The 17,318-nt window shown below is 38.7% G+C and overlaps 1 protein-coding gene across 1 annotated transcript in view; it reads right to left on the bottom strand.

Moving 5' to 3' along the window:
- Positions 1-17,318, bottom strand: part of SBF2 (SET binding factor 2) — a 233,149-nt gene that overhangs the window by 45,257 nt on the left and 170,574 nt on the right. The window contains 6 exon segments of the mRNA XM_050974804.1: positions 440-635; positions 1,010-1,083; positions 1,344-1,516; positions 2,761-3,017; positions 3,901-3,932; positions 3,935-4,070. Coding sequence (XP_050830761.1) covers positions 440-635; positions 1,010-1,083; positions 1,344-1,516; positions 2,761-3,017; positions 3,901-3,932; positions 3,935-4,070 — 868 coding nt within the window.

The following is a 17,318-nucleotide window of genomic DNA, read 5'->3' as shown; positions in this document are numbered from 1 at the left end:
CCTTCCTTCTGAGTCTTTCTACATAATGGAAATGCACCCCCAAACCCTAGGTTAGTAGGGGGTAAAGAAACAATTTCAAGTTTATTCAGATTTCACAATGCAATATATAACTTAGAAACAGAAATTATATACTTGAAATTTTTACATATGACCATGAACTTTCCACTTTATGCTTCTGACTGACAATCTGCTTAGAAATAGCACACGTTAAACTATAAAAAAATATCATTCAGAAGAGCAGACATATTAAGAAAATACTGTTATTTTTTCAAGCAATAATTTTAGGCAGAACACCAACTCATGAATATTTTTCCTTTCACTTGCTTCCAGTGTCTGACAAAAACTGTTTAATGATGTTGATGCTTGAATAGGTGGACAGGCCAGTCCAAAATCCTGCCTCTCTGAAGGACCACAATTACCACTGCTTGGATTTTCTTACCCAGCTGATCATGAGGAGTGCCTTTAAATATAATTCTGTAAGTGGTAAGGAACAAAGCTCCTTCAGCAGGGAGGATATGAGGGCCTCCAAGCAGTCCCCCTGTGGCTTCCTCTCTGCCATCAGGATCCAGCAGCACACGGAGACCTTCACAAACAAATTCTTCTCCCGGCAGTAAAGTTGGCCGTAGAATTTTGGGCTGATGCAAATAAATGGAAGTGTAAGTGTAAATCAGTGTTATACCTCAGGCTAGGAATAATATTTGCTTTTAAAAGCTTAAAAACAAAGTTGTTATGACACTTAGTCTAAAGAAGGGAGATGGAGTTTGGACTCAAGGAAGAGAAATGGGTCACAAAAAGCAGTGGGCATGCAACAGCTTGTTTATGATCAGAAGTCTGGCTCTACTAGTTTCATATTTCATGAGACCAAAGCCAAGCACTTTATTTATCACTAGTGGAAATTTTCTTTTAATGTTTTGATATTTCCTCATAACATTATGTGAGGAAAAAAAGATGACTAGATTTAATGATCCTACTACTTGTAAAGAATACAAATATGTTTCATAACACTTGCCTTCTGTATTGGTGGAAGCCTCCTACTCTCCCTGTGTACAGCCTCCAGAGTCTCTATGTGCATTGCTACAATGCCTGAAAAGCAGGAACACCATTAATGAAGTCTCACACAATGGGAAAGAGAAAGCTGCCCTGAAATTAAAACCCTGATAATTCTGAAATTCTCAAATTTTGACACCAAGGGAATAATTATCTGACATTCAACAGCAATTACAGTCTGGAAAAGAAATCTAACACTCTAACTTATCTGAAGGTATAACTCAAATTAGAAAGTGCATTTGTTTCATTAGGAAAAGAAGAAAGACTATAAAGCACCTCTTTGTGACAATTCCTACCTGGTATCATGCAGTGCAGACCCTTGATGTGATCCTGTGTGACCCCACTTTCTGTGCAAACCTTGTCAATAAATCTGGTGATGAAGCGCACGACAGCATTTGCAACATCATTGTTCTCTGAGTCCTCAAACCCACTCTCAGTGTCATAACTCTCTGCAACACTGCCTGCAATGCTAAGGGCAGAAATAAAAGCAGTAACAAGTGTGGACAATTCAGCTGATGATGCACAAGTGACACTTGAACAGACAGTGACAAGCTGTGTGGGTTTTTCCTAGTTACAATTCCCAAATCTTGCAGAAAGCATATGGTGGTACCACAATTATATTGTACTTTCATTGCCAAAACTTCAGGAATGATGACATTGGACAATTTTCTCTCCATGAATACAGGACAGATAGGCCCAGAAGAGAAAAACCAGCTTTTTGGAGGTGAGCTCTGTGTCTTCCCTTCATTAAATCAAGTAAAGTATTTGCAACCCGTGGTAAGCAAATATCCAGTTACATAGAGAAAAATCATTAATTGTATATTTAGCAATCAAAGCAATCAAACCCTAAAAAGATCATAAGAAAAATTTTTTGTGCATTAGATAAGCAAGCAAGTCAGTGGGAGATGTACTTTGAATGACTAAAAATGCCTCCCATAATAATATTTGGGGCCAAATTCATAGATTGCAACATACACCACAAGCAGTCTACTGAGCACATCCTAATGCCTGAGATTAGAGGTGTGTAGTCAGCAGAAATTAGTAACTCCATGGGGACCTTCATCCTGATAGTCTTTTACTTGATGCCAATGTACTCACATGGTGTTCTACAATTTTATCAAGTGAGAATTTGTACAGAGAGGTGATAAGGAAGACAATAAACAAAGAGGGAGGAAGGTTTGTTATGAAATGTCCTGGATTTGCATGCTAGGGAATGAATGGAACTGGTGTTATACTCCTACTGCTTCCTTAGTAATTTAACCTTTGCCATTGTGGTTTAGTCCTCTTGCTTTCTGTGACCTCAGTGCCTTTCCTCCTTTGCAGCTGTTGCTCAGAAATGATGATTTTATAGATGCTATACAAATGCTTTCTTGATTTTAGGTTCATACAGTGGTTTTTTCAAGTTATATAAAAACTAACAGAGTGGGTTTGGGGCTGCTGTTTTCTTTCTCACCAAACCCCATGTTTGTAAGGCAGATGTCTTCAACATCTGCTTTACTAGATTAAAAATTCTTACTGGGACAACACAATGTTCCTTTAAAAGGAATCCCTCCAGACAAAACTCTGTTACTTGAGAGGAATCACGTTAGACTTCTCCTCAACTACTGAACTTGTAAGGAAGTGAAGATGCTGCAACAATCTGGTATTTAGAGTACAGCCATTGTGCAAGCTGTGGCCCATCCTGCTGGATGAGCCCTGGCCCTGGGTACCCACCTGTTTGTGACAATGCTGTTGCTCCCGCTCTCCCAGTCCCCGGTGGCCGATGTCCTCAGCAGCTTGTTCTTACTTGTGTCCAGTGGCACCAGCAGGTAGACCATGAGGTTGGCAAAATGAATGGCCTGGCTGAACACTGTGCTTTCCTCATTCTGAACCAGCTCCTGCTGGGTCTGTTTATTAAGGGTTGGCCACAACCTCAGCTGCTCAGCAGCCAGGTCCATTGCTGTCTTCTCCTGGTCTGCAGGAGGTTTCTCCTAGAAGACAGAGAGAAAGAAATATAAAGACATAGAAGAAAAGATAAAGCTACAACTTAAAAAACAATGCTTAGCCAAAGCTTTATTTATTACATTGCTAATTAAACTTCTTCAGCTATTTAAATTATATATTCATTTAAAAAGGAAGAGTAAATAACTACCCTCAATAGGGTTTAAGGAGAGTTATGATTATGGGAACTGAGCTTTGAGAGAAGTTTACTGAGATGCACCAGTAGCACAACATGGGCAGTTCTAAATAACATCATTGCTTTTAAGGTCTTTTTTATGCCATACAATCTTCCACGTTTCTTCAGAGTGGTTTATTGATTTTAACTGATTTTAACACAGCTGTTCTCTTCAGCTTATCCACTTAGCTCAAACAAGAACAAGCATAAATCAGATTGAGAAATAACATGCAGCTCATGCCTAGATGTTGGCAATATTCTCCAAATTCCTAGGATGTTCAGGTGAGGGAAGCTTTTATATAAATAGCTTCCAGACCAGCTGAAACATTCATGTTTTCATATGTTGGAGTCCAAGTCTAGCATTAGCTTAAAGCAAACTAGGTAGATGGCACACAGTCAAAGTAGAATACAGGAATCTGGCAGCTGATATAAGTGACCTAAAGCCTGATGTTAAATTAATGAATGACTAGGTATCTTGCAAATGCTTTTTCCACACTAAGCTGAGCTAACATCAAAGTATAATGCTTTGCAGATAAATGTAAATTTCTATTATTTCTCATGTTATTGCATACTGTGTAATACAGGAGAAAATGAAAGAAAAACATGTAAAATTGGAAAAACCATAACTCTTTTTAACCTAGGAGACAATTAAGGTGTGAATAAAAATACTACTTTAAGATTTGACTAGAGTCTCCTACCTTTTGTTTCAAGTGCACTGCATGGTTGTCATCTTGGCTGTAAGGTAGAGGGAGCGAACTTGATTCTGCACATTGCTATAGAAGGTTGTTTCCCAAAACTGCTGGTTAGTCCAGATAGGATGGTCTTGTACACAGGTGTAAGCAAACTGACTAACCCCAGGTGCTAATTTCTGAAAGCAAAACATGTGCAAAGTTGACAAATCAGTCCTATTATTCAATTTCTTTTGAAGGCCATGACTTCAGAACTGACACAAACATATGTGTGTATATATATATGATTCATAGTACAGACTGAAATATGAAATATATCAACTTTTGTACTGCAATATGGCCTAAAGAAATTATCTCCAGTTTTGTGCCACTCAAGAAATTAACACACAGGAAGATTGTATACAAGTCTAATGCTAATGCCAGGCATGGTCTTCTTGATTCAGAGTACAAAAAGGAGCACTGAGGTAAGAATTTTGTGATAACAGTACAAAACACATTTGTAATATAATATATCTTCCTTGCCAACAAACCACAGTATTTTTAATAACCTGGTTGTACAAGACAGAAATCAGTATTCAAACAGATGAAAATGATTTCTCATTTTATTTAGAACTGTGGTAATGAAATTTAAAGTATTAGTGAGTGTCAGCTGAGTCCTTCTGATAATCTGCATTTGTTGCAACAGCAGAAGATTAGATAAATTGTTATCTTCAGTGTTTTTTACTGAACTGAATGACCCAAATCCAGTTCCTGAAAGAGTGCTAATTTGGGTATGTTCTTTGAAGTCACAAGGGTCTGGATCACTGTAAAGTCTCAAACAAACCCAGAATTGTTACAGCATTAGTCATTATGAATGAACCATTTTTTTTCAAGTACATCTATTTATTTAGGTTGCACTAGTCTCCCAGGGAGTTAATATTCTTGATAACCACATACAGAGAAAAGAAATTTATTTCAATGTTCCAAATCATGAAATCTTTTATCATATTTTCTTACTTTTTAAAAAAATAAGGCCACAAAACAATGTCTTGTTTACCGCATATAGCAAAGAAGCAGGTAATCTACATTTGTGCTTATAATTATTTCTGCAGCAGACCTGAAGAATAAAGTACATTTCTGGGTGCCTCATTTAATGTCTATCACTCACAACACTACCCATTACCTGAAACACACAGTATCTAGAAGTTAGATTTTAATGTAGAGATTATGTTCTGAACCACTTTCCTGGAGAGCTTGAATACTACTCCATTTAATACTTGTAACTCTAGAATTGTACAGAACAGCCAGTACTTACAATATTTCCCTGCCTGCACTAGGGCATTTAAATGGAAGGGTAAGAAATTACAACCAAAATTTTGCAGTCTGGTTTACAGATTTCTGCTTTTGCAATTCTTCCAACTGTGTTTTCCTCACTAGGCTCCTCCGAGTACAGCATGAACTGAAAGTCCTGATCATGTGCCATGTGCTTATTCCCTATCAAAGGTTCTTGAAAATTCTATATCTGAGGAAAGGCTATGTGACAAGCTAATAGCATTTACCCCACTGAAGTGCCTTCTTGTGCTTAACCATCTAAAAGTGAGCAGAATAATTTGGATTTGATCATAAAGAACTTAATCAAAGTTTCTTGGTAACCTGTTAAGAAATCTACATCTACTCAAATAATGTTCAATGTGACTTTGTTTATTCAGTGCAGCCTGAGAGAGCAGATATCTGGCTTGTTTACCAGATGTTTAAGTTTCAGTTGTGGTGCAGCTTATGGCAGATCACAGGAAATGATCCAGCTGTTAAATCCCAGAACAGGTCAGCACAAACAGTGTCCTGCTCATCTTTGTAGGGACTGCTGGACATTCCCTTGGAAAAAACCTAATCATACAAAAGACACAAACACACAGGGGCCACAAACTGATCTGGCCCAAGCACTGACCTACTTCAAAATCCAGATGCACAAAACCTGTGTTACAGAGGAATAGGGATGATGGAATCATGGAATAAAAATATGGACAACATAGCTTGAAAGCAAAGGTTAGTGCTAAAGCCATATCATGACTTTTACTTTGATTTATTACTTGTTTTTTCACTGGGACTGAATTCCCAGTCACAACAGGTCAGCAAAAAGGGAGTGTGAATGTCAAGAAGAGGGGGAAGGTAAAAGGGGAAAAGAAAGAAAAAGGGGAAAGAAAAACAAAAGGAGAAAGGAAAAAAAAGTCTGCTCAAGCCTAGCTAGTTGGTAGAGTTAACTCATGTCAATTTGTGCAGTAAATGCACACAAAGGAGTGAGCTGGCTATCAACCTCTTCAGTTGCCTTTGATGACCCAACCCTGGGTAAACTGGGTAGAAAAGGGGTGATCTTTGACACAAACTCCAAAGGAAGTTTAGGCTCCTAAAAGTGGGTCTAAAGAAATAAAAATGAGATAAATGATTTTCACATGGGGACAAACATGACAGGAAAGCTGAGGGGCTTTTAGACACTCTTCCTGTGCTCATAATTTAAAAGCATGAACAGCCATGTACAAAACATAATTTTTACACAATGGAGATTAATGTTCACATATAATGACATAAATCAACACTGACAATAACTCCTAGACCAAATTAAAAAAAAAAGTTTGTTTATAAAAGTATGAAAGAAAACACATCAAAAAAAGCTCGGAGATCACAAATATTATCCTTCTCATAAATATTATCCTTCTCATAAATATTATTCTTCTCATCACCTGCATGTGTTGAAACAAATGGCAAAATCTGATAGTGGTCAGACAAAGAATCAAAATCAGGACTTGCAGTTCCTGGCTCTGCCAGTTATTTTGGGCAAAATCACTTTGGATTCTCTGCTTGTTTGGGTGAGTTTGTTTGTAAAAAAAACCAGTAACAATACCAACCTCAAGAAGCACATTGTTGTTCCTGTGCAGCCTAAACCCATGGACTAAAAATACTCTTGGTACAAACACAAGCATTCCATGAAGTTTGCAGTGCCTATATTTTCTAGGCTGAGAGTGCTTAGTCAGCCCATTTCCCTAGAATGGAAACTCACCTAAAACATCAAAAGGGCCCCAGTGTTCACTGCTGTACTCCAAAGAATTTGCTCAGAATTTCTCCAGTTTAGGTAGAACAGTAGTTTGGTGTTTTCCATCAAGAACTACGACATATATAAAAGATATCTTCACCTAGCTGTCCACAGGGCAGCTGAACTACACTGATATTTGTGCTCTCTCTCTGTCCCAGTCACTCACTCCTGCCAGACAGGATGAATGCAGGAGGCAGCAAAAGAATTTCCTACTTATAAGGGAGGATTTAGGGACTGACAGCTTAAAAGAGATCCCAGAAGAAAATAATAAAAATAGTTCTGAACTGATGAAGTCCTTATTCCAAAGGTGTCAGTATGACAGAAAGAATATTGAGGTGTAAATTGTACCAACCAACAGAAAATCAGTTAACTTCTGCAGAGGACACCCAGTCCTTTAAACAGATTAATGAAACTGAAAACTCCCAAAATGCTCCCTTCCCAAATGCTGTATGAAACAGACCTTACCCCTATCAAAATAATGAATGACATACTACAGTTTGTGAGAACACAAGGGAGGTTTGGGACTTGCTATGTAAGACTATACAGGCAACTTCCTGAACTCAGGAATTATCTTGCCATTATTTCCACCTTACTGAGAGGTACTGGGTAACACCTGCCTAGAAATGTTCCCTGTCTCCCTACACTGGATGCTCCTGCTTGTGAAAATGGTATTTGCAACTCAGTAAGAAACATGCACCAGTTCCAAGACTCCCAAACTTGCTGTGGGGTCCAGACCCTTAAAGAATGTCTCTGTAGCATTAAGTTCTCTGGATTGCTTGTTTCAGATAAAGAAAAGCATGCGTTGTGCTGGGCACTCAGCAGTTCCTACCCTTTACACCACAAAAGCTAAATAAGAAAGCTTATTATAGCAAAGCAGAGCATCCAGCTATTGATTGTGAAGCTGAAAAGTGATTTTCAAACCAAAAAGAACAATATATGAATATACCTAACTGCTCTTTTGTTGTCCCAGGATTTTGCTGCATGTCTCTCAGTTATGGAAATGAAGAGGCAAACTCAGCACTGCGCTGTTTTTTAGAGAAATTCAGTTTATACAGAAACAAAGTGTCTTTCTGTCTCCAAGTGACAGCCTGAGTTATTGGTTTGGATATAGTTGCTAAGAAAATGAAGCAGAAGAAGTGAGAAGGAGGGTGCTGCTGGAGGCAAGGAGTGATTCCTCCTCAGCTCCTCGAGGAATCACTGGCTGTGGCTCATCATCTGACCTGGGAGGAAGCTGCTGCAGCACCTTTGCATGCCAAAGCTCCTGCTCTCCTCTCCTGGTTACAGTTATCCCTGGAATCTGCAGGCTTAGAGACCATCAGGACACAAGGCACTGCTAATTAAAGAGCTGCTCCCTGTCCCTGTCCCTGTCCCTGTCCCTGTCCCTGCAGACAAACATCCAGTCAGCACCTCCAGCAGCAGGTCCCAGTTACTGCAGCCACCCCTGCCCAAGGGATGCAAACCAAGCTCTGCATGTTAACATGGTCTAGCAGCCAGCCCTGCAGGCACATCCCTGCTGGGCCCACACTCATCCTGCTAAACCCAAAAAACTCCCAAGCTGTCCCCAGGGTCAGCCCTCACTGCCTGACCAGCAGGACAGAGCCTTGCCTCATCCCCCTGCAGATCCCACTGCAGCACAGTGTGTGTGCCACAGAACCATGGGATGCCTCCCTTGGGAGGCACCTGGAAGATCACCCAGCTCCAACAGCCCTGCCATGGGCAGGGACACCTCCACTGCCCCAGGGCTCAGAGCTCCATCCAGCCTGGCCTGGCACACTTCCAGGGATGGGGCAGCCACAGCTTCCCTGGGCAACCTTCCCTCAGGTCTCAGCACCCTTGCAAGTAACAATTTACTCTTATTAGCTATTCTAGTTCTACCCTCTCTCACTTTAAAGCCATTACACACACATAACCCAGCAAGGACAATTGTACATGAATATGTTTCCAACTCTGACTTCGTGCTGCATGGATAACATCAGTCAAAAAATTCAATTCACTTGATGCCTTTCCTATTTGGTCTAAAGTATAAAATTATACCAACACTTATTATGCACACAAATGTGAGGAAATGTCATAACAGCATGAAGGAAGAACTGCAAAGCCTCTGGTAATTTCTATTTTACTGCTTTAGAAAAAAATGGTGAAATACTAAATTGAGCTTCATCTCCAACCTCAAAATCTCAGCAACCAAAAAAGAAAACAATCTGCCCCCTTTCCTGCCACCAAGTCAGACTGAAGACTGACTTCTATTTTAAAATAAAATGAGTAGCAAAGTAGTCCATTAAACTGTTTATCTACTATTACTTCAGCATGAAAAATAAAAGGAAGGTCAATTCACTCATAATTCAGTACTACCAAATCACAGCCAGGTACACTAAACCAGCAGAGGGCAATAGAATTCTAGAATTTTGCAAAAATGGGATGTAATTCTGGATGGAGCTTTATTTACTGTATACATTTTCTGGCAAAAGTCACTTAAACATCTAATTACTCATGATCTCTAATCCTAGATTCCTGAAGGTCATGTGTAATTTACCAGACATTGCTTACAGCCATGCAGAATACCTCAGATTTCCACACAGATTTATCAAGATGGATACATGCTAATACAAAGTTCTCTGTAACATTAAATAATACACATACTAACACACTTCTTTCTCCAAAGAGATAAAAAGAGATTTAAATAGTTCTGTTATACAAAGAAAGAAAGGAAACTAAAATAGTCTAGAACGATGTATGTTCAGATCCCACTAAAAAGAGAAGACATTTTCATATCAGAACTTCACAGTTCTAAACAAGGTTAAACTCCACAAAGTGGATGAGAAATAGTTTGATTTTTCTCTCTCTCTACATCAGAATGAAGTTTTGGTGTGTTAAATCCATTAGTTAAGATACAGATTTCACAAATTCTCAGTTGAAGTGTTGAATCCATCTGAAGAGTTTTTCAAGTTATTTTGACAGTTATTTTGAAAGAGTTTTTGATACAGTTATTTTGAAAATATCCTAAAAAGTCACTGAATCCCTTTGGACCAGGTGGTTCAGCAGTGAGTGTGCCCCTGGAATGGTGGCATTGGCTCTACCCATAAAAATAACCCACAGCAACAAAGTTGTTATCCAGATCTGTGCTCAGAAATAAATAAACCCTGTAAATCTCAAAGGTTGATGGGTTTTATCTATATTCAAATAATGGTTCTTAGAATTATTGGTGACCCAACACGGAATTTAGAGCCCAGCTAAACAGAGCATCTAAGAAATCCCCCAAGAGGGTACTTTAAGTTCTTCTGTCACTTCATTCTAGCAGTTCTAGAATTACTATTTTCCTTCTTCTACAGGAGCTTTCCCTATCTTCACTGACAAATTATTTCTGAATTTCTCTCAATGTGCAGTATTTCCTTATCTATAGAAATTATTAAAGCAATAGTCCTCAAGTAGCCCTCAAGAACAGGATGAGCAAATTTGAGAGATGTAAGGGTACAATACAGAATATAAATTGCAAATTCATAAAATTTTAACAGTAGTAGATCTCATTTTGGCAATATAAATTATATGTACACTACATGGTTCAGGTGAAAGAAAGGGGATGGGGAAAATCAGGAACTGCAATATTATGAAGAATTCTGCAAGTAAGGACAAGAAAACTGAACTTTCACTGTGAGCTGAGCCATTTGAGAGATCAAACAACATCCAGTTTGACCAACAAAGAAAATGGCTGTGGAGGTGCTGAATGGAAGTGCCCTACAGAGCAGGATACTGTCAGGAACAGTTCTGCCAAATGGTAAAGAGCAGTTTGGGCACGGGCAGTGCTCGAGGAAGAGGAGAGCCACACACCTGCCCTGTGAATTCTTACTGGCACAGTGTTATGAACTCATGGCAATGAGCTGATGGGGTATTCACAAGTTCAGAGAGCTGTGGTTAATCAGAGGAAGCCTAGAAGAACATCCAACCGAGAATTCCAACTGCAGGTACCATCATGAAGGGTACAGAAGCAGCAAATGGAAAACAATGCAGGGATATGGATGAAAACAAGAGTAGGAGATATAAACTCCAATTATGGGCTTAAATCACTTGGCTGTGTCAGGAAGAAAAGCATTTGTGACACCTCAATTCTTCGGTCACACTCAGTTTAAATTGCTGCTGAGCTATCTAGGATGGCAACTGATACATCCACAGAGCAGCAGGAATACACACACAGATATCAGCAATTTCTCTCCCTTACCATCTGTAAGCATTTGCTCTCTCATGGAAACATAAAATAACAGTGCTCAGGTCAGATAATAATGCTACCATGAAATAGAACCCAATGAAGGAAATGGGGTTTTCATGCAGAAAGTTCCATTCTACTGGGATAAGGATGTGGTGATGAGGAGGCAAAGCTGAACTTACACATATGGAAAACGCATGGGGGACTCTGTTACTTCATTTACATTCCTGCACATTAAGCTCAGAAGCTAAACTAGATTTTAATTAAGCCACCAGAAATTCTTTCACGGTGAAAATTCGAAGTGAATCAGAATTTCTGTAACACTGTAATCCCCCCTAGAAGTAACAGTGTAAAGAGATGGGCAATAATGCACTCAAAATCCCTGAACCAGGGTTACAGATCATTTCTAGAAAAGGAGCTCAAGTGAAATCAGTTACAAATGATGGAATCCAATAGAGGAAATGCAACAAAGATTTCTCCTGATTCCAGGCAATAGTGGGTCAGTTCCTCAGTAACACAAACTTACGACAAAATTTATCATTACGCTTCATTTTAATTGGGGGAAATTGGAAATTTCCTTTTTTTTTCTTCCTGACCAAGTACTTCCTCCCACAAACCACTAAGGAAAGGAACTACAGATTGCTAAATTATGTTTTCCATTATGTTATCATTCTGGGAAAGCCAGCTTCTTCAACAGAGCAACATTACCACAGTCATTGATTGCCTAAATTCCTTGTGAAGACACAAGTAACATTTTAACATGGAAAACATGAAAAACATTCTCCAGTTAGTCTCTCCTATTAATGTGCTAACCTGTTGTATTATACTTTCTTGTTTAATTTCTTTTTTCTCCACCTAAAAATAATTTTGGAAGTGAGATATTCTCTGCTGCAAAGACAAAAAATGTATTCTACAGGCATGTATTATGTATCTAGCAGAAGCAAAGTGCACAAGTTAAAATCTTAAGGATCAGAGATGACATTTGGGTGCCTGTGCTTGCAAGGGATACTGCAAAAGCACTCGATCAGAACTAACAAGAATCCTCAGATTCCTCTTTTAACATGAAAAGTATGTTTGCTTTTACAAAAATAATTTACTGAACTATAATATTTCTATGAAAAGAACTTTTAATGGATGTAATAAAAACTTTTGACTGGAGGAGTGGTTGGAAATATTGACACAACTTTGACCATTGCCTTAAAAATGCTCTTCCATGACCCCACTCATATTCATAAGCACCTGCCAAGTAACCCCATAATTCTCTCTCAAAAGTCAATAAACCCTGCTTTTAGGTCATGTCTATTAAAACTCCAGCCCTAATTAACCTACTGGTGCACAGAATCACCAAGAGAAATGATTATTATTATGAATAATGATGACTGTCATGAATCATGAACAATAATGATGACTCCACAGCTTCCTTCCAATATTCAAACTGGGTTCAAGTATTATAACTTATTTCAAATACTTGTTGTAAGCTCTTGAGGGTAAGTATCTTCATTTTTCTGTTCTTTTGTACAAAAGCAACACCAGCAGTTCTGATCCACAATTAAGGCTCCTGGATTTTCCAAGAATGCAAATAATGCTCCTATAGACACTTGATAATGTTGTCAATGTTGCTTTGTGGTTCAGCTTCTTCTCCATTATCCATTACATGATACAGCCATGTTCCTTTTAAGCAGGCAACTTAATGTATTTTTATATTAAAGGGATTAGCATTCTGAGAATGGATAAATAAAATAATATCAGTACTAAAAATAATGTTACTTAATACTATTTCAGTCACAAAAACATTTCCATAGACTAAGATAGTATCAGAACTGGCAGGATAGAGATACAAAAAGAAAATTAATGGAAGCAGACAAAACTTCTTGCCAAGACAATAAAGGAAGTCTTTCACGATGGGAGTTTCCTAAATTAAAGCCAGCAATTCAAGAGTGAAGAATTTTAAAGTAGAAGTGATTTTAATCCAAGCACACCAGAGTAGGACAGAAAGTTTTAGAAGGAAGCACAATAACTAGGTGCAAGAATGAAAATATTTCAGTGTAGAAAGCTAACATATTACAGAAAGTCCTCCTAGCTTTCTAGGAGGCTAAAAGCATGTTGCTGATTATGAGAATTACTTGGGACAATCACAGTTGTGCAGAAATTAAAGTTAAAAATCAAAACTCATGTTAAATGTAAAAAACCCCACTGATTTTGCTTTTCTAAATTACCTGCATCATCCAGTAGCTTTATGCAATTCCCTGGTATTTACAGAAATTCTAAAATAAACACTACTATAATATTAAGTAACAGAGATAATGTCAGTACCAAATTATGCCACTGTTTCCCACAGTAGGTGGACCAATATTCCACTGATTCCAGCTGACACTAACTGTAAAATTTGCCTGACAAAGACACAAAAATGCAATCAACTCTTCACCCATCATCACAGATTTTCCCCATCAGCCTTTCATGGAGCATCTTCCCTGTGACTTCACAGCAGCTGCTACACAACAAAGAGCACATTGCAAATGATGAAGCTTCTGTTACATAATTAACCTTGAATTGGGTCTTTCTTGGAAGGGGAGGGTTCATGATAATGAGTAAAATATTATAAACTGTTCTGAATTTCACTAGTACTGCCTCCAATCTTCAGAGAAATCCTTCATGCATGAAATTGGGAATCCCTCCTACACCCAGCTCCAGGCATTTCAAGGAGTAAAGGCTTTCTTCCATTGAATATCTGCCATGACTGTTACTGAAACTTGGTAATCCATTTCAGCTAGGAAAGCACACACTCAAATTACTTTCATGTCATTACTGTGCTATGCAAAACACCACATATCATCCAAATGGAAAACATTCAAATTATTTCTATTGGTGCATTAACACGAAATACTTCCAGTTTCACATTTTTCTATTAATTCAGCTTCTTACTTAACTCACAATTTTGTATTCTCCTTGAAGATTATAAAAAAAGCCCCTGGACTAAAATCCTTTTCTTCACAAAAATGCTGCCAGGATAATTCTTAAGATGACCTGAATAAATGTTCTGTACTATATTCAAAGATTTGAAGTTAAATTATTTACACCAAATCTTGTGCTTTAAAAAACTCTGAAAAAACTCTCTGATTTTATGCAATTCTCTCTCATTCTCAACAAAAGTACAGGAACAAGGAGTACAAATGACACATGGGCAGCCATGCAGATGAACAGCCCAATGATGCCACATCCTAAGGAGTTCAGCCAGCCCCAGCCTGCAAAGCTGCAGACTCATTTCTCTCATTCCATTTCAAGCTCTACAAAAAAATTCACATCAGTATCCAACTGAAATTTTATTTGAAATTTTGTGGCTTAGAAGCATTAAAAAAAAAATCAATTAAAAAAATCAGTTTTTCCCTTTCTCCCTCCCAAGAATTACATAATTTAGTCACATAAAAATTCAAAAGCAGTCTCCAGTGCATCTTGCTTAAAGACAAATGTCAATTTGAATGTAATGTATCCAAACTGTGAGAAATTTTGTTGCATTTGGATTATTTTTGCCTAAAGTAGATCAGCACTCCCCAAGCATACAGCAAACCATTAAAAACAACTGACTCAGAAATTTAAATTACGTTCTCATTTTCTAATTAACCTGTGATTCTGCAAAATAAAACTTCTGTGAGTACTGCCATTTAAAGAAATGCTTGTCCATAAATGTGGAAGCCCATTCATAACATCTACACAGAGAAAGCTTTACTCATAAACTAGTGTATTTTTATTATGATATTTCCTTTATTCAAACACTTCTGAATGGCAAACAACAGAAAATTTGCAAGTGTTACTGTGGACTGTGCAGTGTGGTAGAAAGCTATGGGAACACAGATGATCATACACAGTTTAACCACGACATTTTATCATAAAATTTTGGAAAAGAGCCCTGAGGGGTGGAAAATGTTCCTATAATCTGCCCAATCAGGTTGAGAGGGGAACACAAGGGTGTCTGCCATTCAGTGGTGAGGGATGCAAGAGGGACTGAGCAGAGTGCCAGAGATCAGCTGAGCTGCCAGGGAGGGCAGATGGAGAGGTGGCCCCTGCCTGGGGCAGCCCTGGGGACATTGGGGTGGCAGCTCTGCTGCTGTGTCAGTGTCACTGTCATGGTCCAGGACAGGCTGGAACTGGAGCTGCCACTGATGCTGCCTGGCTGCCCTGGAGGCTGCCAGAAAGGCAGCGTGGGGCTCACCACATCCTGCCAGCCTGGCAGGGAGCCAGGCACAAACAGGGAGCCCAAAGCCTGCGATGGGACAATGCTGCTTGTGCAAGAACCAAACTGTTCCTGGATTAGTTAAGGCAAGGAAAACATGATGAAAACAGGTCCCTTTCCTCTCCTCCTCTTTTCCCCCATGCAGAACAAGAGCTCTTTTCCACAGCACCAAGGAATACTGCTTTCCACTTTATACACAGAAGAAGTGAACACAAACCAAACAAGCACGGGTCACTGGTATCACAAAAACATGGAAAAATTCTTTTATCTTCACGTATAAATACATTTTATTTATATTGTTTCAATTTTAAACAAAATTCCAACGGTATTACTAATGGTAAACTAAAACCTTTTTCTAACCCAGAAGCAAAAATTTGTTTGTTTTTGTGACATTAACGGTACACACCAAAGTCCACTGTCACTGATGAGTCACATTTTGCTAACAGCTTGTGTCCAATATTTAAAAATTTTTAAAAGCATTGGGACTATTTTTTCTAGAAAAATTCAATTATTACTCCAGGCCACAAATATGCAACCAGTGCTGACTTCCTGTCTATGACTTTAATCCCATCAGCTCTGACTTAGAGCGTGATCAAATCCTGCCTGATCAAGTTTCACAATAGATCACTCACCAGACTTCAGGGAGAATTCTGAAATTTCACCAGACATCCCAAGAGCTCCTAGCATGCTGTACACAGTGTGATGTTTCTTGTAATTTTAATTGGATCTGTGTAGAAATACCCTAGACTAGTTTTTAAATAAGCAAAGGCATTAAGACAAGATGAGTTACATCATGCCAGCTTGCTCCCTCCTTTAAATTTTCTGCTGTTTTACCAAAAATATTTAAAAGTCCCTCAAGGCTAATGCATGACACAAGCTTTCCAGAATCTTACCAACATCACCTCCAAGTCTTAAGTTGTGTTACTGCTCAGTTTCTTGGCTTATCTGCTGGGCTCAAACAAAGCCATGTCCTCCTCAGTTTTTATACACCTTGAACACTTGGTGACTGCACTGTGTTCAGTAAAACACAGTGAAGTTACTCAGGAAGAACAGGTAATTGCTTCGTTTGTGCTCTGCTTTGTCTTGGGTAAATAAAATGAAACCTAGCATTTCATGAACACAACAGCAGTTCCATAAAGGAACTGTGAAGTCATGTAACTTCTTTATACTGCTTCATTGGAAGCAAGAGGAATTACACCAACAATGAAATAAATGCTGGCACATGAAATCCCATCACAATTTCCCATCAAAACGCTACAGCAAACACAGATGGTAAAATATCAGACTGGACTGAACTCTACAGACTCTTAAAACTCCACTATACTTTTAGATTTACCCCAGATTTTGTCACTGATAACTTGATTTGGAGCACTGCCTGTGCAGTGCCACCAATGTAGACCCAAATGGAACCCTGTGCCACTGCCAGATGCACAATTCCTGTCCATTCCTGGCTACTAAGAACATTGCCCAGCCTCAGAAGGGGGGGGTGAAATGAGGTTGAACAGGCTGCTGGCATTAAAGATGGTATTCTGAGAACAGAAACACCAACCAAACATCTGCACCCAGCCAAGCACTGCTTCATCCTTTAAAGCATTAACACAATCATCTGGAACAGGTAAGATAATTCTTCGTGTTGAAGCACAGGCTCATGCCAGCTAGAACATATTCACTCTAGTCTATAACACAATTTTGAAAACCTCTAGAGAAGCTGAAAGATCCTCCAAAAAGAAGAATTTTTTACTCAAAAGTAGAAGTTCTACTCAAACTGAACCTTAAACTGTTAATCTGAATTTTAACTAATCACTGCAAAGTCAGTGCAATAATCTTATGTTCTGAACAGCATGTCAGTTTGTGTTTAGTATGAACAGTTGTATGCCAAAATAAGTGCTTTTGCCAAAGAATTGTATCTAATGGGACATACCAAAGGGGACCATCAC

Source organism: Serinus canaria, chromosome 5 (assembly GCF_022539315.1).
Source record: "Serinus canaria isolate serCan28SL12 chromosome 5, serCan2020, whole genome shotgun sequence".
Classification (NCBI taxonomy): domain Eukaryota; kingdom Metazoa; phylum Chordata; class Aves; order Passeriformes; family Fringillidae; genus Serinus; species Serinus canaria.
This window is presented reverse-complemented; position numbering and strand designations above follow the sequence as displayed.